The 16621-nt window shown below is 43.0% G+C and overlaps 2 protein-coding genes across 3 annotated transcripts in view; one reads left to right on the plus strand and one right to left on the minus strand.

Moving 5' to 3' along the window:
- Nucleotides 1–322: 322 nt before the first annotated feature.
- On the minus strand, nucleotides 323–8095 carry ccnk (cyclin K). The gene is made up of 11 exons (XM_085372778.1): nucleotides 7984–8095; nucleotides 6979–7214; nucleotides 4787–4868; nucleotides 4558–4689; nucleotides 3002–3107; nucleotides 2857–2914; nucleotides 2552–2721; nucleotides 2246–2454; nucleotides 2128–2158; nucleotides 1812–1883; nucleotides 323–1352 (listed from the first exon to the last, which is right to left on the minus strand). The coding sequence occupies exons 1-11, from the start codon at nucleotides 7990–7992 to the stop codon at nucleotides 838–840; spliced, it is 1620 nt and encodes a 539-aa protein (XP_085228904.1). The 5' UTR covers nucleotides 7993–8095; the 3' UTR covers nucleotides 323–837.
- A 4522-nt stretch (nucleotides 8096–12617) lies between these two features.
- The window catches only part of bcl11bb (BCL11 transcription factor B b), a 33030-nt gene continuing 29026 nt past the window's right edge, over nucleotides 12618–16621 (plus strand). For both annotated transcript variants that reach the window (XM_085372359.1, XM_085372360.1), the window contains exon 1: nucleotides 12618–12832. In XM_085372359.1, the coding sequence (XP_085228485.1) occupies nucleotides 12769–12832 (64 nt within the window). In that variant the 5' untranslated portion in view covers nucleotides 12618–12768. The remainder of the gene's footprint in view (nucleotides 12833–16621) is intronic.

The raw sequence follows: 16621 nt of genomic DNA on the forward strand, positions 1-16621 counted from the left end.
TTCTTCTTTATTGGGCTTCTTAGACCAGTGACAGTGAATGAGGAAATTATTGTTTTAATGTTTACTGCTCTGGGTGCAGAAGCGGATGAGAAGATGGGTGGTGACATGAGGGGGGAAAAGCAGCAGAAATGTCTTGCAACACTACCTCAGTGTTATCAGAGTAAAATGTAAAAAACAAACAAAAGAAAAAACGCTGTTTAAACCACAAAAAATATACAGCATGTGTCTGTTCAAGTCTTTCAATACGACAGTCCCACAGCATATTCAACCACCTTAAGATTTTATTACACTGCTCTCAGCAGAACAATGAGAATGTGGAGAAGAGAACACAAAGTGAAGGGAGGTGTATTCAGGAAAACCAATAAAGGTGACAGAATAAAGGAAGGAACACAAGACCCAACCTTAGATCCACTCAAAGGCTGAATGAAACTGGAACATTTCACCATCCCACAATTAGTGAGAGTGCATGTATGACAACAGAAAAAAAATCTCTTATTTCCTGATAAATTTCCAGAAAAAAACTAATAAAAACAATGACTGGACAGTGTTTCTCATAAGCTCCTGGAACTAGGCACTGTGAGTACCTATCCTCTACATATTTGCTAATTTGTTAACCTTCCTATCACCTCCCATAACAAAACTGTCCAGACCTCACTTTATCTTTACAGTCCATTTACCTACACGCTTTCTTTCACAACCCTGCACCTCTCTATCAGAAGTTAAGTCATGAAGCAGCTCCGCTTTTCCTGTTTTGCTCCAAGATAACAAGATCCTGGTTGTTTTTATTCGCCCCAGTTGTGGCTCTGCACAAGCTCAGTTCACAGACTTATCACATTCTCATCTCATCCATGCGCCACGGTTCATAGGCATACCAGGCGGAGGGGGCAAGGGCACCTGTGACTGTCCTGGAGGCACTGGAGGTGGAGGAGGGTACCCAGTGGGTGGAAGGGCCATCCCTGGTGGAGGCACGTGGCCTGGTGGCATGCGTGGAGGCGGTGGCGGGGGGTAGTTGTTGTAGACCGGTGGTGGATAGGATGGTGGCAAGCTGGGTGGTGGGTATGTGGAGGGAGGAGGTGGTGGCCCAGGAGGAGGTGCTGAAGGTGGTGGATAGACGTGATACATTGGGGGTGCGTAGCTGGGCGGCATGGAGTAGGAGGGACCCTCAGTCTTCATCATGGACTGTAGGCTCTGGTAGCCTTCACCAGACATATAAGAGCTCGTTGTGGACATCAAGTAGTTGGAAGGTGGTGGAGGAGGAGGGCGGTGGGGCAGCGGAGGAGGCTGGTGTGGAGGTGGAGCCTGTGGGGGAGGAGGAGCTGTTTCATTTCCTGGTTCTGCTTCTGCGGGAGGAGCTGGAGTGAAAGGACAAAGTAAAGAGAAACGACTTGTTAATAAAAATCAGCTTCCCTACTGCAAAGATCTAAAATGAAGCTCTCCATTCTCAGACAGTGAGCACACGGGCAGACCAAAACTACCAGGCTTAGCCACATAGGAGGTCTCATTATGAGGCTCAAGCACTAATCAGATTGGTCTGGGATAGGTTAGGGGTATGCGTGTCTTGGGAAATAATGTCCAGACGAGATGTGGTTACGTAAGCAGACTGAAAGGACTAACGACTGTGGGCTGCTTCTAAGCTCGAGCTGCAGGCAGGGGGTCCTGGCTGCTCATTATTGGTTGCTGTGGTGGCGCACGCAAACAGAGTATTAAGAGGACGCCAGCACGTAACGATATTTTGATCCAGCTCTAAATCATTTGAACTTCCTGGACAGTGTAAAGAATGCAGATGACGTAAGCTACACAGTCACGCTTACCTGGGGGTGGCTGCGTTGTGGGTAGAGGAGGCATGGGGCTCTCCAGTCGAGGAATCTTTGATCCAACTTGTTCTGTGAATTAAATAGAAGCTTTTTAAGACAAAACAAAACTGTAACTGCGTAAGCAAATGCTTCTGTGCTCCTGGATAATCATAAAAACCTCAACCCTGCCAGGAAAATCTAACTGCCGTCTTTCATCTTTCTCTAAACTGCTCTTCGTTGACATTAATTTGTTGCTTTCTTGGAGACATTTCAGTTTAATTTCATCAGATTTTAACAGCTTTAAAATCTGCCTAATCATTAATAAACATGTTACCTGGAGCCTTTGGTTCATCTTTGGGGGACGTCTGTAACACAGAGGAAATAAAATATGAGCCCCGTGCATGAATCATGTTAAACACGAGTTGTACAGCACAGGCTGAATGTATACTTACATGTGAGCGTTTAAGCTGGCGTGACGGGCTACCACCCTGAGGGGAAGTCTTTTTTGGTGGTGGGGGAGGAGGGTTAGCGGCTGGCGGTTGTCCCTGTGGAGCTGGAGGAGCAGAGATCGGAGCAGCAGGTGCCCTCTCCTTCTCCTGCATCTGCTGAGGGATGGGTTTGTTTCCCTGAGAGTACAGGTCCAGGATCTGGTGGCAAATGTCTGGAAGGCAAAGACATGTTTTTTTTGGTAAAGACAAAAAAAAAAAAAAAAAATACAAAGGAAGAGGCTTTAAGTGGAACGTCTTTATGCTGAGTACCTTCAAGTAGCTCCACTGGAACGTCCTGGACAAACTGCTCCCACCAGCGGCGTGTAGACTGCTTGTTGGTCCATTCCTGGATGTCGAATTTGCACAGGCGGCCAGCCAGGTACATGACAGCGACCGCGATGATCTCCGGCTCCCACTGCAGAGACAGCATGGTGCACAGGCTGCAAACAACACGAGAGGTGGTTTGAGTTTTTGCCCGTTGAAGCACCAGGTTATTGTGACATCACCATATAACTTTGCATTCCTTACAAATGAAAACTAACCAGGCTGTAAAACCTGACGCACAAAATCCTCACCTGTCGTTGACAAAGGTCCAAGCCATTTGCAGCACCTTGCACACTTTATTCTTCTCCCCTGTAACGTGAAACAGGTCAGAGTTTGCCCACAGGACCATCATTTCTCACGCTCTGTGGAGCTGATGTCATACTTATCCTATCTCACCTTTGAGCTGCTTGACATAGCGCAGCAGGAACATGTAGGGGTGCTCCACCTGCAGGTCAAACTTGATCGTCTGGAGCAAAATTCTCTCTAACACCATCACCTCTTCCTGTTAAAACAAGCAGGCTAATTAAAAGCTTACTGCTGTGTCAGAGTATCGTTCTTCCAAAAAACACCCTGCTCGTAAATGTGGAGGCAGTCTCTAAAAACGCTGTAGGTGCTGGAAATCCTGCACATGTTAAAAACATGAAAGCTCACAACTAGATTGCATGTGTGGTCGTTTTCTCTGGATGTTGCCATTTGTTGTGGCAATGAATGACAAAAAATTCTCCTTTTAAAAAATGTAACAATAATATTGTCTTTTGGAAAAATCCTAATTTTAGTGGCTTAACAAGACAAGTTCCCATTACCTTTACTTCCAATTAGTAACGATAAGCCAGATGAGAGTCGAATAGCTAAACTTTTCATTTAAAAACACTTAAGTAAGAAAGAAGCTGATGTACAATTCTGACTTAATGACAGTAGTTAAGCTACTAAAAACTGGTGAGAAAAGCCAGGACACTGATGGTGGCTTATAACTAAAAGGCTGATATCCAAATACCAATGAGGTATTTGGTATGACTGCAAATGATTGGCAGTAAAAGCCCTCTATAAGTTAAAGCTATTGGACTAAAGGCTTCAGCTCAACTGAGTAAAGCACTCAGGCTCATGTTTTGGGAGAAACTGGCTAATTCTAGCATGATGCTAAATAAGCTAAAGAGCGACTGGGAAAGCAAACAAGCCGTCTGTAAGATGCTTGTGCCGCTTCATGTGAGTGCTGTAAATGTGTCTAACAAAATGACAAGTTATAAGCCAGGTCCAGATGTCACAGATCTATCAGCTCTATCAAAAGTACTCAAGGTTAAGTGAAACAGAGGCTACTTCAAGTTAATAGATATTTTAGCTCGCCAACTGGTAAGAGGAAAAAGAAAATCTTGAATGTTGAGAGGGAGTTTTTAATAGCAAAGACGTGAAGCGGCATAATGACATAATCATATTCCACTGCATTTACAGCTTGTTCTTGTTTGGTTTTGACCCCGTGAGAGCTGCCGGTTTGATTACTGTCTCTGTGAGTCAGGGCACATAAAGCTGTGTTGAGTGACGCTCTGATGACCTCGCTGATGTGTTTAAAGAATGAGTCATGGCTCACTGTGGTATTACACACCTAATGTACCAGCTTAAAACTAAAGAAATGTAAGCGTGTTTGAGCAAAGCTTTGTATGCAAGTGAACACAGACAGTTATTCTAATAAAAGCGAGGAATAAAAGTTTGTTTGTAATGCAAGCCTGCTTCGCTTACAGGCAGCAATGGTAAATAAAAGCCCTGATCACTAAAAAAATAAGTAAGGAACTTTTTAGGTTATTGGAAACTTCAGTTTTACCAGGACCTCATTTATTCTGCCTGTATCAGTGAGCGCTGTTACACACCACCTGTTTTTAAACAGGTATTCACACCCATTCTGCTTCTGCAATCACAAGTGAAAAACCTCTCAAAACAAAGGTCAATACAAGGAACTGCACCTTGGGATCATCTCCAAACTGGGCAAACTGCACATCATTCAGGAGGCTGCGGGCAGTTTTAATGATATCTTTGCACTTCTTTGGGGTTTCCTCTACTTTACCAGCCAAGAAAAGACAACAAGCTCCCGTCACCTGTCGAGACACATATCACACCATTACTTCACCATTACAAACATCAGGTCTGCTTCCAGGAGTGAAACAAACAGAGACCATTATCAGATTGACTTACATATCTGGGAAACTGCTTGAAGGAGTGAAACATGTAGAAGCGGTGGAAATATATGATGCCCGTTGCCAGTGTGTCATAGTGTCTGAATGCAGGTCAAGGACTCACAAAGACTATTAACGGTTTGCAAAATATCAGCTTTAACATGTGACTCTTTAAATTAAAAAAAAAATTATTTTAATAATGCTTCCACAAACATCATTATATATAAGTATTAGGGGTGCAACGATACACAAAATTCACGGTTCGGTTCGGTTCGATACTTTGGTGTCACGGTTCGATATTTTTTCGATACAAAAAAAATGTTCATGCCTTTTTAATTTGTCATTTATTAAAATTATAAATATATATTTTAACTCAAAAGTACAGTTTTTAAATTTAACCCTAACCCTTGTGCGTGTTTTTTATTTTGACAGCGAATGCGCACCTGCGGACCACTTATGTGCAGCCCTGGTTATTTAGCTCGTCATATTGCAGCCACAGAAATTCTTTTGTCCATGAAACCATGAAGCTGCACTTTCTTTTTGCCTTATAGTCTGATTTGTCATAACTTCTCCGTTTTGTGGTAAGCTTTTCTTTGGCTGTCACTTCTTCACCCTGACCTGTCTTATTTGGCTCAGCAGAACTAAAATATATATCTGTCTGTGAAGGTCCTCAGTCATCCAGGTCATCGTAGTCAAATATAAATCCTGCTGCTTTTACACACGCACTCACATAAGCTCAGCGATTCTCTGCGCGATCAACCTCTCACATGTTTAAGCTTGCTGCGGGAGATTTCACTTGTCATGTTTGCATAGTAAGCTAACGATTAATAAGACGATGTCAGAGGAATTGGTGCACAAATTATCATCACTCACAGATCAGTGCTGTCGCTCTCTATACACAGTTCACGTGATTGCAAAGTGAAAGCAAAAAACAAGCGCAAATTCAAACGCGACTTCAATATGTCACATATTGACAGTGGCTCACCGATGCCAATGACATAATTACCCAGCTACATTTCTGAAAGAATGCAAAAGCATTGACATATATTTTTCCTACAATAGCCCGACGGGCAGGGCAGAGATAGATTTTGGTAGCCCGACTGAAAAGATCGCTAGCCCCGGGACGTTGGGCTAGCGATATTGCAAGCCCTGTATCTGATTGAGGAATCACTCATCTTTGGAAAAGAGAGTTTATTACAGAGAAATGGCTCTTTCCAAAATAAAAGCTATACTATCCGCTTCTTCCGGGCTATATTCTCAGCAGCATAAGGAGAATCATGTGCTAACAGCTGTCTAAATGACTCGGCTAAAGTTAGTAGCATGCTTGCTTGTTTTTTTTCTGCTTCCACTTGTCTTTGCACTAGGATGATGTCGGCGTAAATGTGCAGTCATATTCGTTGTGTTCCCACTAGTGCTTTCAGGTTAATCTCGTTGAAATGACCTTAACGCCACAACACGGCAAATCTCCGTTAACGAGCTACCGCCGATCGCCCGTGCATGGGGCTAGATGGCCAACATGTTAACGAGCTAACTGCGCTAACACACTAGCTCCCACCCATGTAATTGAGCATTGCATGGCAAACATACTGTTTTACTTTAGTCCATGACGCACTTACCTTCAGGGTCATACGTCACATGAAAACCAAAATAATTCCAAACGCCAGATCTGAATGAGGGTGGGGGAGGTCCATGTTGCAAGGAGAGCTTAACTTCTGTCTCGCTAGCTTGCCCTGCGCTCTTCCTTCTGACGATGCTGTCTGTGTTGAGCGCTCAGTGAATCTGCGTTCGACTACTCCGCCTAGGCTGCACTGTCGAGCCTAGGCGGAGTAGTCGAACGCAGATTCACTGAGCGCTCAACACAGACAGCATCGTCAGAAGGAAAGTTGATAAAATAAATTAAAAATTTTGTATTGTTCGATACATATGCGTACCGAACCGAAAGCACTGTATCGAACGGTTCAATATCGATACGAATATCGTTGCACCCCTAATAAGTATATATCAGACAGACCCTGTAAAAATGTTCACATTCACATCAAAGTAGGTTCTGTGAGAAAGGACAAGACAGCCATAAAAGGCGTTTTCAGATGTATTGCTTTTTAAAAGTCTCTTTATCTTTAACTATAAAACTGAAGCATGTGGCACTGATTAATCTTGTGACCCTTTCTCTTGTAGCTGTAGCAATGAATCTATCATCTAAATCAAGGATACAAGCCAAGTCGGGTCCCCACGTCGAATATGAAGCGAGCCCCTTCTCTGCGATACCGGGCCTCTGTGCCAGGGTCCAGACCCTCAGACTGAGAGGGCGTGTGGGCTAAATCCTTCTTGTCCCAGTACCAGCATGGTTTTATATGGTCCAAGATTGCCTGGCCCGTCATTGACGAGTTTTCCTTGGATTCCTTCATTGATTGAGGAGAGGCGGTGGATGGACCCGCTGTGCTGGACTGCTGAGATAAAAATAAAAAGGATCATCACTAAGGGCAGCAAAGCATTAAATAGCATAGCTCACACGAGTAGATATTTACGTTCAGGCAAAGAGTACCACAAATCCTGTCTCTTTCTTAAAAAGGATCTGTCTATAACCTGGCCACCAGTGTATTCTGTGAGGGCCATAGCGCAGTTTTATACACACTCAGGCTTATAAAAAGTGTAATTAGCTTGTAGTCCACGGTGTGAGACGCTAAAGAGCAGTAAACATTTCTGAGCTACACTGAGCTCCAAGTCCAGGCTCGTTGTAAACAAATCGATGATTAAAATGGATTCAGATAGCAACATAATATATTTCTATAGTTTTCACGGATCTGTGAATGTCGGCTCCCAGTGTGCATACAGCAGCACAGCAGAATCAACAGTCGAGTTTACACACAGCGAATAATGCTTTGCAACGAACCCGCTACTGCTGGCACTGTTAGCTGTGATGGTAACTTAGCTTCGTAAAACTAAAAAAGCCGCTAGAGGCGGAGATTAGGGTAACACGAGCCACACACTCGAAGCGGCTTAAACGCACCGACAGGCTAACATCTATAAAACACTCAAGCTGAGGGCAACCAACGCCGTCACATCAACAGGGCCACTCTGCACCAGCCTCGGCTAGCTAAACCTCGGCTAGCAAACTTGCTCCACTCGGTGTAACGCCGAAGCTTCCGACATGTCACAAGTAGTTCAGAATTCAGCCTCTTCACCTCCCCGCCGCTTCCAACGAGACACAACTCTTACCTTTAACATGTAGACGTCCGAATAAATCGCCTGAATCAGGCAGTTGTAGCAATAATCCACAGTTGATCACAATAAGTTGGCTAACAAGTGAACAACAGACCCCATTGTAACAAGGGCACCACCATTTTGCGGTACGTCAGACCGTTGGATGACGTCATCACGCAGGCACTGAGGTACACGTGCTCTCGGGTCACATTTTTCTTTCCATTTCCACTGCTAAATTAATTTCATTCGTGTTTTGAGTCTATCTAGCGCTGCTGGAAACAGCCCGCCTTTCCTGAAAACATTTTAAATTCTTATATTCTTGATAATAATCTAAAGGATGATATTCCCAATAATATCCACTAGAGGGAGACACAGAATCTCTCTTGGACTTTGGCGGTCAGCATTGACCAAATAGTTTACATGTGCAAATTACAAACAAGCAAGCAAATATTATTTACATTGTGCTAAATAGTCACCGGTTATTTTCACACCTGGTGAGTCCTGCAGCAGGTAACACCCAAACATAGAAATATGCTCCTCATAAGAAATATCACTCGATGTAGCAGTAGCAGGATGTTTAAGGAACCCAACCAAACAAGTATGAGTTGTGACCAGTATAAATGCGAATCTGCAGGTAAGTTAAAAATTAAATTAAAAAGAAAAAATGACAAGGTTAAACACGTATAATACATAAACTGAAGCAGATTTTCCTTTGATACCTATAGATCTTTATACATCTGTATGTGTTACAAACATACTTCTGATGCACAACTGGATCTAAGAGTAGATGAGTTTTGCCGGTGTTTGCCTGATAGTGCACATACTAAAGAACACTGAGCCAAAATCTACTCTGTCTGACTCCCTAAAATAAACATCACTGGTTTATTTTACTGATTAAACACAAGAAAATCCCTCATTCTTTTACCTCAGTGCCGGCGTTATCTTCTATATTACTCGTGAGTTATTTATATCTAATCAAACAATACGTACACGTTTAAAATTAACTTAAATATTGGTTTTGAGCTGTATGCACAGAATGACGATGATATTAATTAATACACAAAACAATATATGCACATGAGATTCAAACTGCAAATAATTATCATGTATTATCTGTCGCTATGGCTTCTGAGTTCAAACATGAAGGTTGTGAAACAGGACAGATTAGGAAAGTTTACCACCTCATCCTGCTGCAAAGGAGAAGGCGAGAAAAGGGACTGATTAGGACAAAAAAAAGACGTGTTTATTGGTAATGGAAACTTGCTATCATATTAACCAAAAAGGAATTTTAAGCAGGAAAATGAAAATATTAGAAAAGTAATTTTCCTTTAGGCTCCTGTTGTTGACACGTGAAAGGTGCAGCATCATCTGTGCTTGTTTAAATGTCACTGCATAAGAGCGGGGCTTGCAAGTAACATCTTGTGCCCTCTGCATCCCCCTCCCGCCCAGTCTCACTTCTGAGAAAAGCCAGCATTGAATCATTTACTCCGTCCAAATTAAAATTTGGAATCTGCATGCATTATATATTCACCCCTGCTCGGACAAATCCTCTTAACTGTGGGAGAAATTGTCAGGATGTGTCCTGTAGAAAAGTAAGAGCCTTGTCTAGTTGTATTGCCTGTAGCAAGGGAGCATCTCAATCTGTCACTCAAATCCACACACACACACACACACACACACACACCAGCCACCGTAAATCAGCTTATGAATAATATATACTTATACTTTCTTTATTAATATTAAACATTGCATAATGAAGCGCCGACTATAAGCAAATCCCAGAGCAATATTCATATTACCCCAGCTCTCCTGGAGTGGACCTTTCATTGTTTATGTCAGCTCTGTCACGCTGTGGTTAAACGCGTTGAAGCGACTGCCTCCAAAGGTCTGCACGCTTAACCCTAAAAACTGTATAAAGTCCAGTTTCCGTCATGTACATTAGTCTATTTTAGGACTATATTAATGTCTTTGTTGTATTCTTTGGAGAGTAAATAAATGGGAGGGACATGAAAAATGGAAGACGTAAGGGATGCAATGATGGAGGTGACCCAGAGTCAAAGCCGGGGGAGTCGCGTGTCCACACAAATGCAAAAGCTTCTAATTTTTAAAAAAAAACTTTGTTATCGGGCTCATTATTTTAATGCTTAACTGTAAGTTACAAACAAGGCAGATCTTTCTAAAGTCAGTAGATTGCATGTCAGCACCGTGGCCCCTTGTAAGTTGGACAAAACTTTCACATCTTGCTTGGATGTTGCCCCGTGGTGTGTTCAGGTACCTCCTCTTGAGCGACCGCACTTAGCATGAGAGATGCATGTCTCCTTAGAGGCAACATTTGGACTTAAAACCTTTCCTGTGTCCACAAGTGGGGTATTTGTGGTATGTTGGCCCCATGCAACCCAGCTTTAAACTGCCTTTGCCCAGAGCCTGCAGTTACAAGCTATAATGGAGACATTGATGTATTATTGAGAAACCCATGGGTAAGGATCAAGGAGCTGCTCGCAGCCGGCAGGGATGGCAAGAGAGAGAGCGAGAGAGAGAGAGCGTGTGTGAACTCAGGATAATGTTTTCCTTCAGCATTCAATATGTCCGCGACTGCTGTTGCTCTCTTGGCCCGACGCGGAGTCGAAGACACTCCGTGTAATATCACATATCGAATTTATGCGCTCCAGTCAAAGCAATATGCTCGACAACATGCTTGGCCTATCTGTGAAAGATAGCTGTTGTGCCGTAGTGTTTCCATGTGGCGTCTGCTGAGGTTACGTCTACTTGAGCCAGAGCTGAGATGACATTTCATTTATATAAATAATTACTGTCCTGAAAGTCCCCTAGGCCTGCCCCGAAGCAATCAAACTTCTAATGCTCTTAAAATTGCCCACCATGTTTTATTAATGGCGGGCTGTAAAATGTATTGCTATGGCTGTACACTTCTCTGCTGATCTACGAGGAAACAGTGTCAACTTTAAACGGCCGTGTGAGGCTATTATTTTTATTCGACAATGTATTTCAAGCAAATTACGGCACGGCACCACTTTGGACTGTATGGTGTGGTGGCATTAGAGCTGTACTAACCTGTATCTCAATGCAGACCCGTACGTGTGCAATTACCTTCCCTTAGTGCTATTAATTGCCTCTCAGTGAACCCGATCTGCTTTTCCAAGGACTCTCTCTCAGACGCTGAACTGTATAAATGGCAAATTAAGGAGGCTTCATTCTAAAAATAGGGATGGAGTTTAGTAATGCTGCATTAAGGTATCACCGCCTAAACAGGTTCTCCAGACTGTGCCAACAGAGGGTACTGTTGCCTCACAACATATTTAAATGATCCCCAACAACAAAGCTACAGCATGGGTTTTCCACCCTCTGACTCAAATGTGAGTAAATACTACATGTATGGTGCCATGTGTCCTGTGCATTGCTTCACCGTTTACACAGCCGACAAACGCACAGCAACACAAAGGATTAATTGTCTAAATTAAAGGTGACCCTTCATCCAAGTTTGACTTGGACCTGATCGAGGTGTTTGCTGTTCTTGTTTTAAGATCATTTCCATCTGGCGTGCCTGTGAGGCTTCTGTAAGCAAGGATGATGAGGTGGTGGTTCTAAATAGGTAAAAGGTGAAATGACCAGATTGATTTACTTCATACTATTTGTGATAGAATTACCAAAAAGAAAAAAGAAAGTCAAGGTGAATTTTGGCTGCTAACTCGACACTGCTTCCAATAGCCAGACATGAGCGTGTCTGTGAAGTAGCCACTGCTGAGTGATGTTTGCGTCTGAAGCTGGTGGTGGAGCTCTGGGGAGCCACTGCTGGTTGCCCCCCGCAAATTGTCTCTGTGTTGTTTGCCGTTCACACCTCTGTAGTGGCTGATGTCTTGGACGCACTTAAACTTGAATGAGGCAACACCAACCACACACACAAACACCCACACACACATGCGGGTCGCCCCAAACAGGGCATGTTTCGTCGTGTGAGCTGCAAAGACGGCTCAATAGGAGACACTGGAGCTTGTTGGAAGGAGGGGAGGGAGGTGTCTCTTGTCCGTCTGCCCGCCTGCGCTCTCTCTCTCTCTCTCTCTCTCTCTGTCGCTTTCTCTCCCTCTCTCAATCAACGCGGCTACTGCCACGAGAGCCAAGAGTTGCCGTTTCTGCGCACCGATGCCAAAACGCGCAAGGGGAGTCAGTGCCAAAGGGTCATTGTAGCGCGCCACTGCTGAGATGGAAGGACTGTAGGGAATCCTAAACTAAAGAGCCACCATTTGAACCCAGATGATATAATTATATCATTAAAATTAAAGAAAAGGAGAGGAGTTAAATAGGTGACAACATCCATCACTGGTGGAGTGCTCCGTAGGCTACTTAATCTGTCACCGCGGTCGCTGCAGAAGCGGACAGTCCAGGATTTTTTTTCCTTTCCTTGTCCTATTTGGTTAATCTGCAAAAGCTCACTTTACCGGCGCACTCATTAAGTCATCGGTCGTCTGCAGACGCTTCCTTGCTAAAACTACACTTTTTTGGCGTCCTTAATCCAAGTGTTGCTTCCTCCGAGGCGCAGCAGGACACCGTGGACTGAGCGGTCCTTCATCCTTATCGCGCTGCTGTCCGACTGGTGATCTTTCCAAAAGAAAAAAAAAAAAAAGAAACAAAAAAAGACGATTTCCAGCTAAAGACTGTGAAAAGCAGCAGGGGAATACAAAAGGGAGCGGGAAGTCGGGGACCTGTGATCCAGAGAGGACCGACACCACGGTCCAAGCCGACTCCAAGTGCCGTTCACCGGGCGATGCCAGAGTAGATGCCGGGGCAATGTCCCGCCGCAAGCAGGTGAACCCGCAGCACTTATCGTTGACGCACAGGGAGACAATACAAGGTGAGGTTAAAATCTTTACACGCTTATCACTTCCTTTATCGTAACATTTACTGCTTTGCAATTTTGTCAATATTATTATTTAGCCCGATTCGGACTTTCGGGCCAATATAAATAAATAAAGAACTAAACGTGATTAATAACGCACTTTTCTTTTTAGTAAAACACGAAGACAGCACGTTGTTTTCAGTGATTGCAAAAAATGCGCCGAACAAGAAAAAATAAATAGATCATGTGATATCACTAATGCACAAACAATAAAAAATAGTAGGTATACCGTGCAGCTGCTTATTTAAAACTAAACTTTTAGACTCGATGCGAGTGACTGCATGGCTTCTAAACTATTTTATCATTTGTATCAGTGTAAGTGAGACCGTTTTTACATGCGCCTTTTTCGGCTTCAGTGGATTTTACTACAAGGGACGATCCTGTGACAGCTACAACTGGGGTGTCTGCTTGATTGTGTGTGTGAGTAGCACTCACACACACACATAAAGACACACACACACACACACACACACACACACACACACACACACACACACACACACACACGTGCACTGAGGTTGTACTCTAACAATTCATATTCAATTTTACGTTTTCTCTTCTCCCGGGATGTGTCACATTTGCGCGTGGATACTTTGTTAAACATTTCCACAGAGGGTGAGTTTGCACGATTAAAGTTTTTTTTTTCTTTCTTAAAAAATAGCCTCTTTCTCTTTCTCTCTCACTTTTTGTCACACACTCTAACATTTTGGCACAAAGCATCAAACTTAAAATGATTTTTTTGCGACACACCGGCCCACAAGAAGAATATTTAAGAATGGAGCAGGGCACGAAAATAAACACACACACACACGGGGAAGATCACTATTTTTTTATTTGTACTGTATTTGCTAATCTTATTATTACGTGGGCCACATTTTAGGATCCGTAGGGTCACAACTTCTTTTCACGAGTGCGGCAAAAAAAAAAAACTGCGCAGGATTTTTCCTTTTTCTTTCTTTCTTTTTTTTTTTTTTAGGGAGGCGAGCATATGATTAAAAAGTCTTATAATCCAATTTCAAATCAATTATATCAATCTAACCTTCATCTCCCAGCGCTCTGCTGTGCCTAAATCCAATTTCATAGAGGCCTAATCTGGGTAATTCATTGCAGAAGTTCATGATGTAATCTTTGGCCAATCTGTTTTGCGTTGAAAACGGTTAGGTGCATTCCGTCCCACCCGACACATTTAACATTTAGACTCATCACTATTCACTTTGGCACTCTCTCATTGACTTTCCCCTCTGAAGTTTTTTTCTTTTTGTTTTTGTTGTTGCTGAAATTGTTTCGCCAATTTCAGACACAGAGAGCGATCTGAGAGACACATCCAGATATAAGCGGTTGGTTTTTTGTTAAATTAATGGAATTATTTTTATTTGTGATAACGTGCAGCACCACGTTAAGCTGATGCTTGGCTATGGTGCAGCTATTGATGTGAAGGCTGATTCTCTCTGTTGTCGCTCTGGCTGTCTGATAATTAATTCAGGTGGAGATGATTTCAGCCCCAGTCGTACATTTTTTCGACTGAACCGAAAAACAAACAAACAAAAATTTGCAAAACTTTGTTTGCACCTCAGGCACTGCTTTTGTGTGTTTAACACTTAATCTGGATAAAGTGTGTCTAACAATTGCAGCTTTTTTTCACCCTCTTTTTTACATAACATCCCTCTGTTATTAGTCAACTCATACAAATTAAGGCTAAAATAATATTTGCTTCTGCTTCTGCACCTGCTGAATGTCATTAGGCTGATAATTAGCTGTCACAGATCAGCTTTCATTTTCTTAATTTCTCTGTCCAAGCTCTCAAGCTGCGCTGAAATGTCCCCAGGATTCATTTGCTCTTGCCTGAAGCTTTAAATGACTGGATTTAGAAATCTTTTTAATCATCTCTGGCTTGGTCTTTAAAAACAAAAAAACAAAACTTGCAAGTGTCACAAAACAACTTAATATCTCTAAATGCTGACAAATGTTTTGGTGCTTAGCCTAATAACACAGGGGTGGTCGAGTACAGGGTGGAGGAAAGGAGGGGAAATGTGTGGAGAGAGGGCCTGGCTCTCATCTTCTTTCAGTGTCACCTACTTAAAAAAAAACATACTCCAGCAGTGGCAAAGACCTGAGAGGCTCAGGTTCAAGAGGGAGGACTTGGACCTGTGTCCACAACTCAGGCTGGAGGACAAAGAGGGGCAGTGGGAGGAAAGCCAACTTGTTATTTGATTAAGTCAACACATGTACGGAGATACTGCCAAAGAAAAAGAAAGAAAGACGAGAAGAAAGAAGTACATTTCTGAAAAAAGAAAGTTTGATTTTAATATCACTTTGCAGCTCGACGGTTTCACATTTTCTGTATCAACTGTCGAGACCAGTCTCGGCGTATCTCTTTATAAAAGGAATGATATTTAGCTTCTGCAGGGCACCAGCATTCATCAAAACACATGTCATGGCTCACTGTAACAGAACACAGCCTTGTGCCAGCTGCAGGACTACAGGTCATGCACTACTTATGAACAGAACCTGAATATGTGCATATTTCTGGACAGGCTTAGCAGAAGCCTGTGTACTTGCCAGGCCAGACATCTAAAGGGGTGAACAAGCGACTGTAACTGCAGTCGAGGCACTCAGTGCGCAAGTATGCAGCAAGGAAGGAACACGCTGACTCTATGTAGATCTGCCTATACTGTGCAACTGCAGAAAGAACCACGCTCAGAATACATCAGCACGTATCTGTTTATGCTCTCACTGTGACAAATGCAGCAGGCCGATTCAGTCGGCGCAGTTTATAGTTCATTCTCAGTTTCCTTACAGGGAAATCATCCCTATAGGCTTTTTCAGGCTCGGTGATTCAGCTTCGGAGTCACATCCGTGACAAAGAGAGACCTGTCACACAAATATCCTTATGAATTAGTCAAATTAATGTGGAACGACTGGCGTTTAGCATCCCAGGTTTGCTCCCCCCCCCTTTCTTCAGAGAGTGGTGCATTTGCAATCTCGAATCAGATTTATTACTGTGAATTCTTCTCTGGATTCAGCCGTGGAAACGCCTCGTGATAACTGTTTACCCTCCGAATTGGCATGCTACTTGTGAAACAGTTAATGTTTTCTTCTTTATGCACACCATATGGCTGTCAAATGATGGGGAGAAACCCACCGTACGCAGTCTTACGCCACAGTAAATATGCACACACATTGTGGTAACCGGATGATAATCTCACAGGGGAGATGACTGTTGAGCGATTTATGATTCACTGCGAGGCAGTGCTGCAGTTTGTTCGCCGATTTTCCTTCTATATTTCAATATTATCGAACACGTTTAATCCGTTTTGCAATGCTTATAAAGCGGCTTTTTTAAATTATTATTATTATGATATCTCTAAAATTGTTTGGCAAATTTGATTTATATCACCAAATGTCATGCCTCAGAGGTTGCAAGTCATTTATAGCGATTTAGTGACAAGTCACAGTCAGCTGCAGTCGTATTTTGCTCACTTTCAGGCCTGATAATCTAAGATTTATGATAAGAAATAGGGCTGCTACAGATTAAATGGTGATATGATAATGAAACACACAGGCCTGGCCTTTCACAACGCACACTGTTGCAGCTCTCCTTGGCAATCGCTGCTGAGAAAAAAGGGGAGAGGCTAAGCGAGGCCGCTTGTCGTTTGAATTTTTGATTGCAACCATCTGCGTCGTTGCTGGTGTCATTTATTTTCAACGACAGCGTGAATCTTTCCCAACTTTCCCCTTTGGGGG

This window comes from Diplotaxodon limnothrissa, linkage group LG15 (genome assembly GCF_057381915.1).
Source record: "Diplotaxodon limnothrissa isolate DT_005_m linkage group LG15, D_limnothrissa_male_GT1.1, whole genome shotgun sequence".
Lineage (NCBI taxonomy): Eukaryota > Metazoa > Chordata > Actinopteri > Cichliformes > Cichlidae > Diplotaxodon > Diplotaxodon limnothrissa.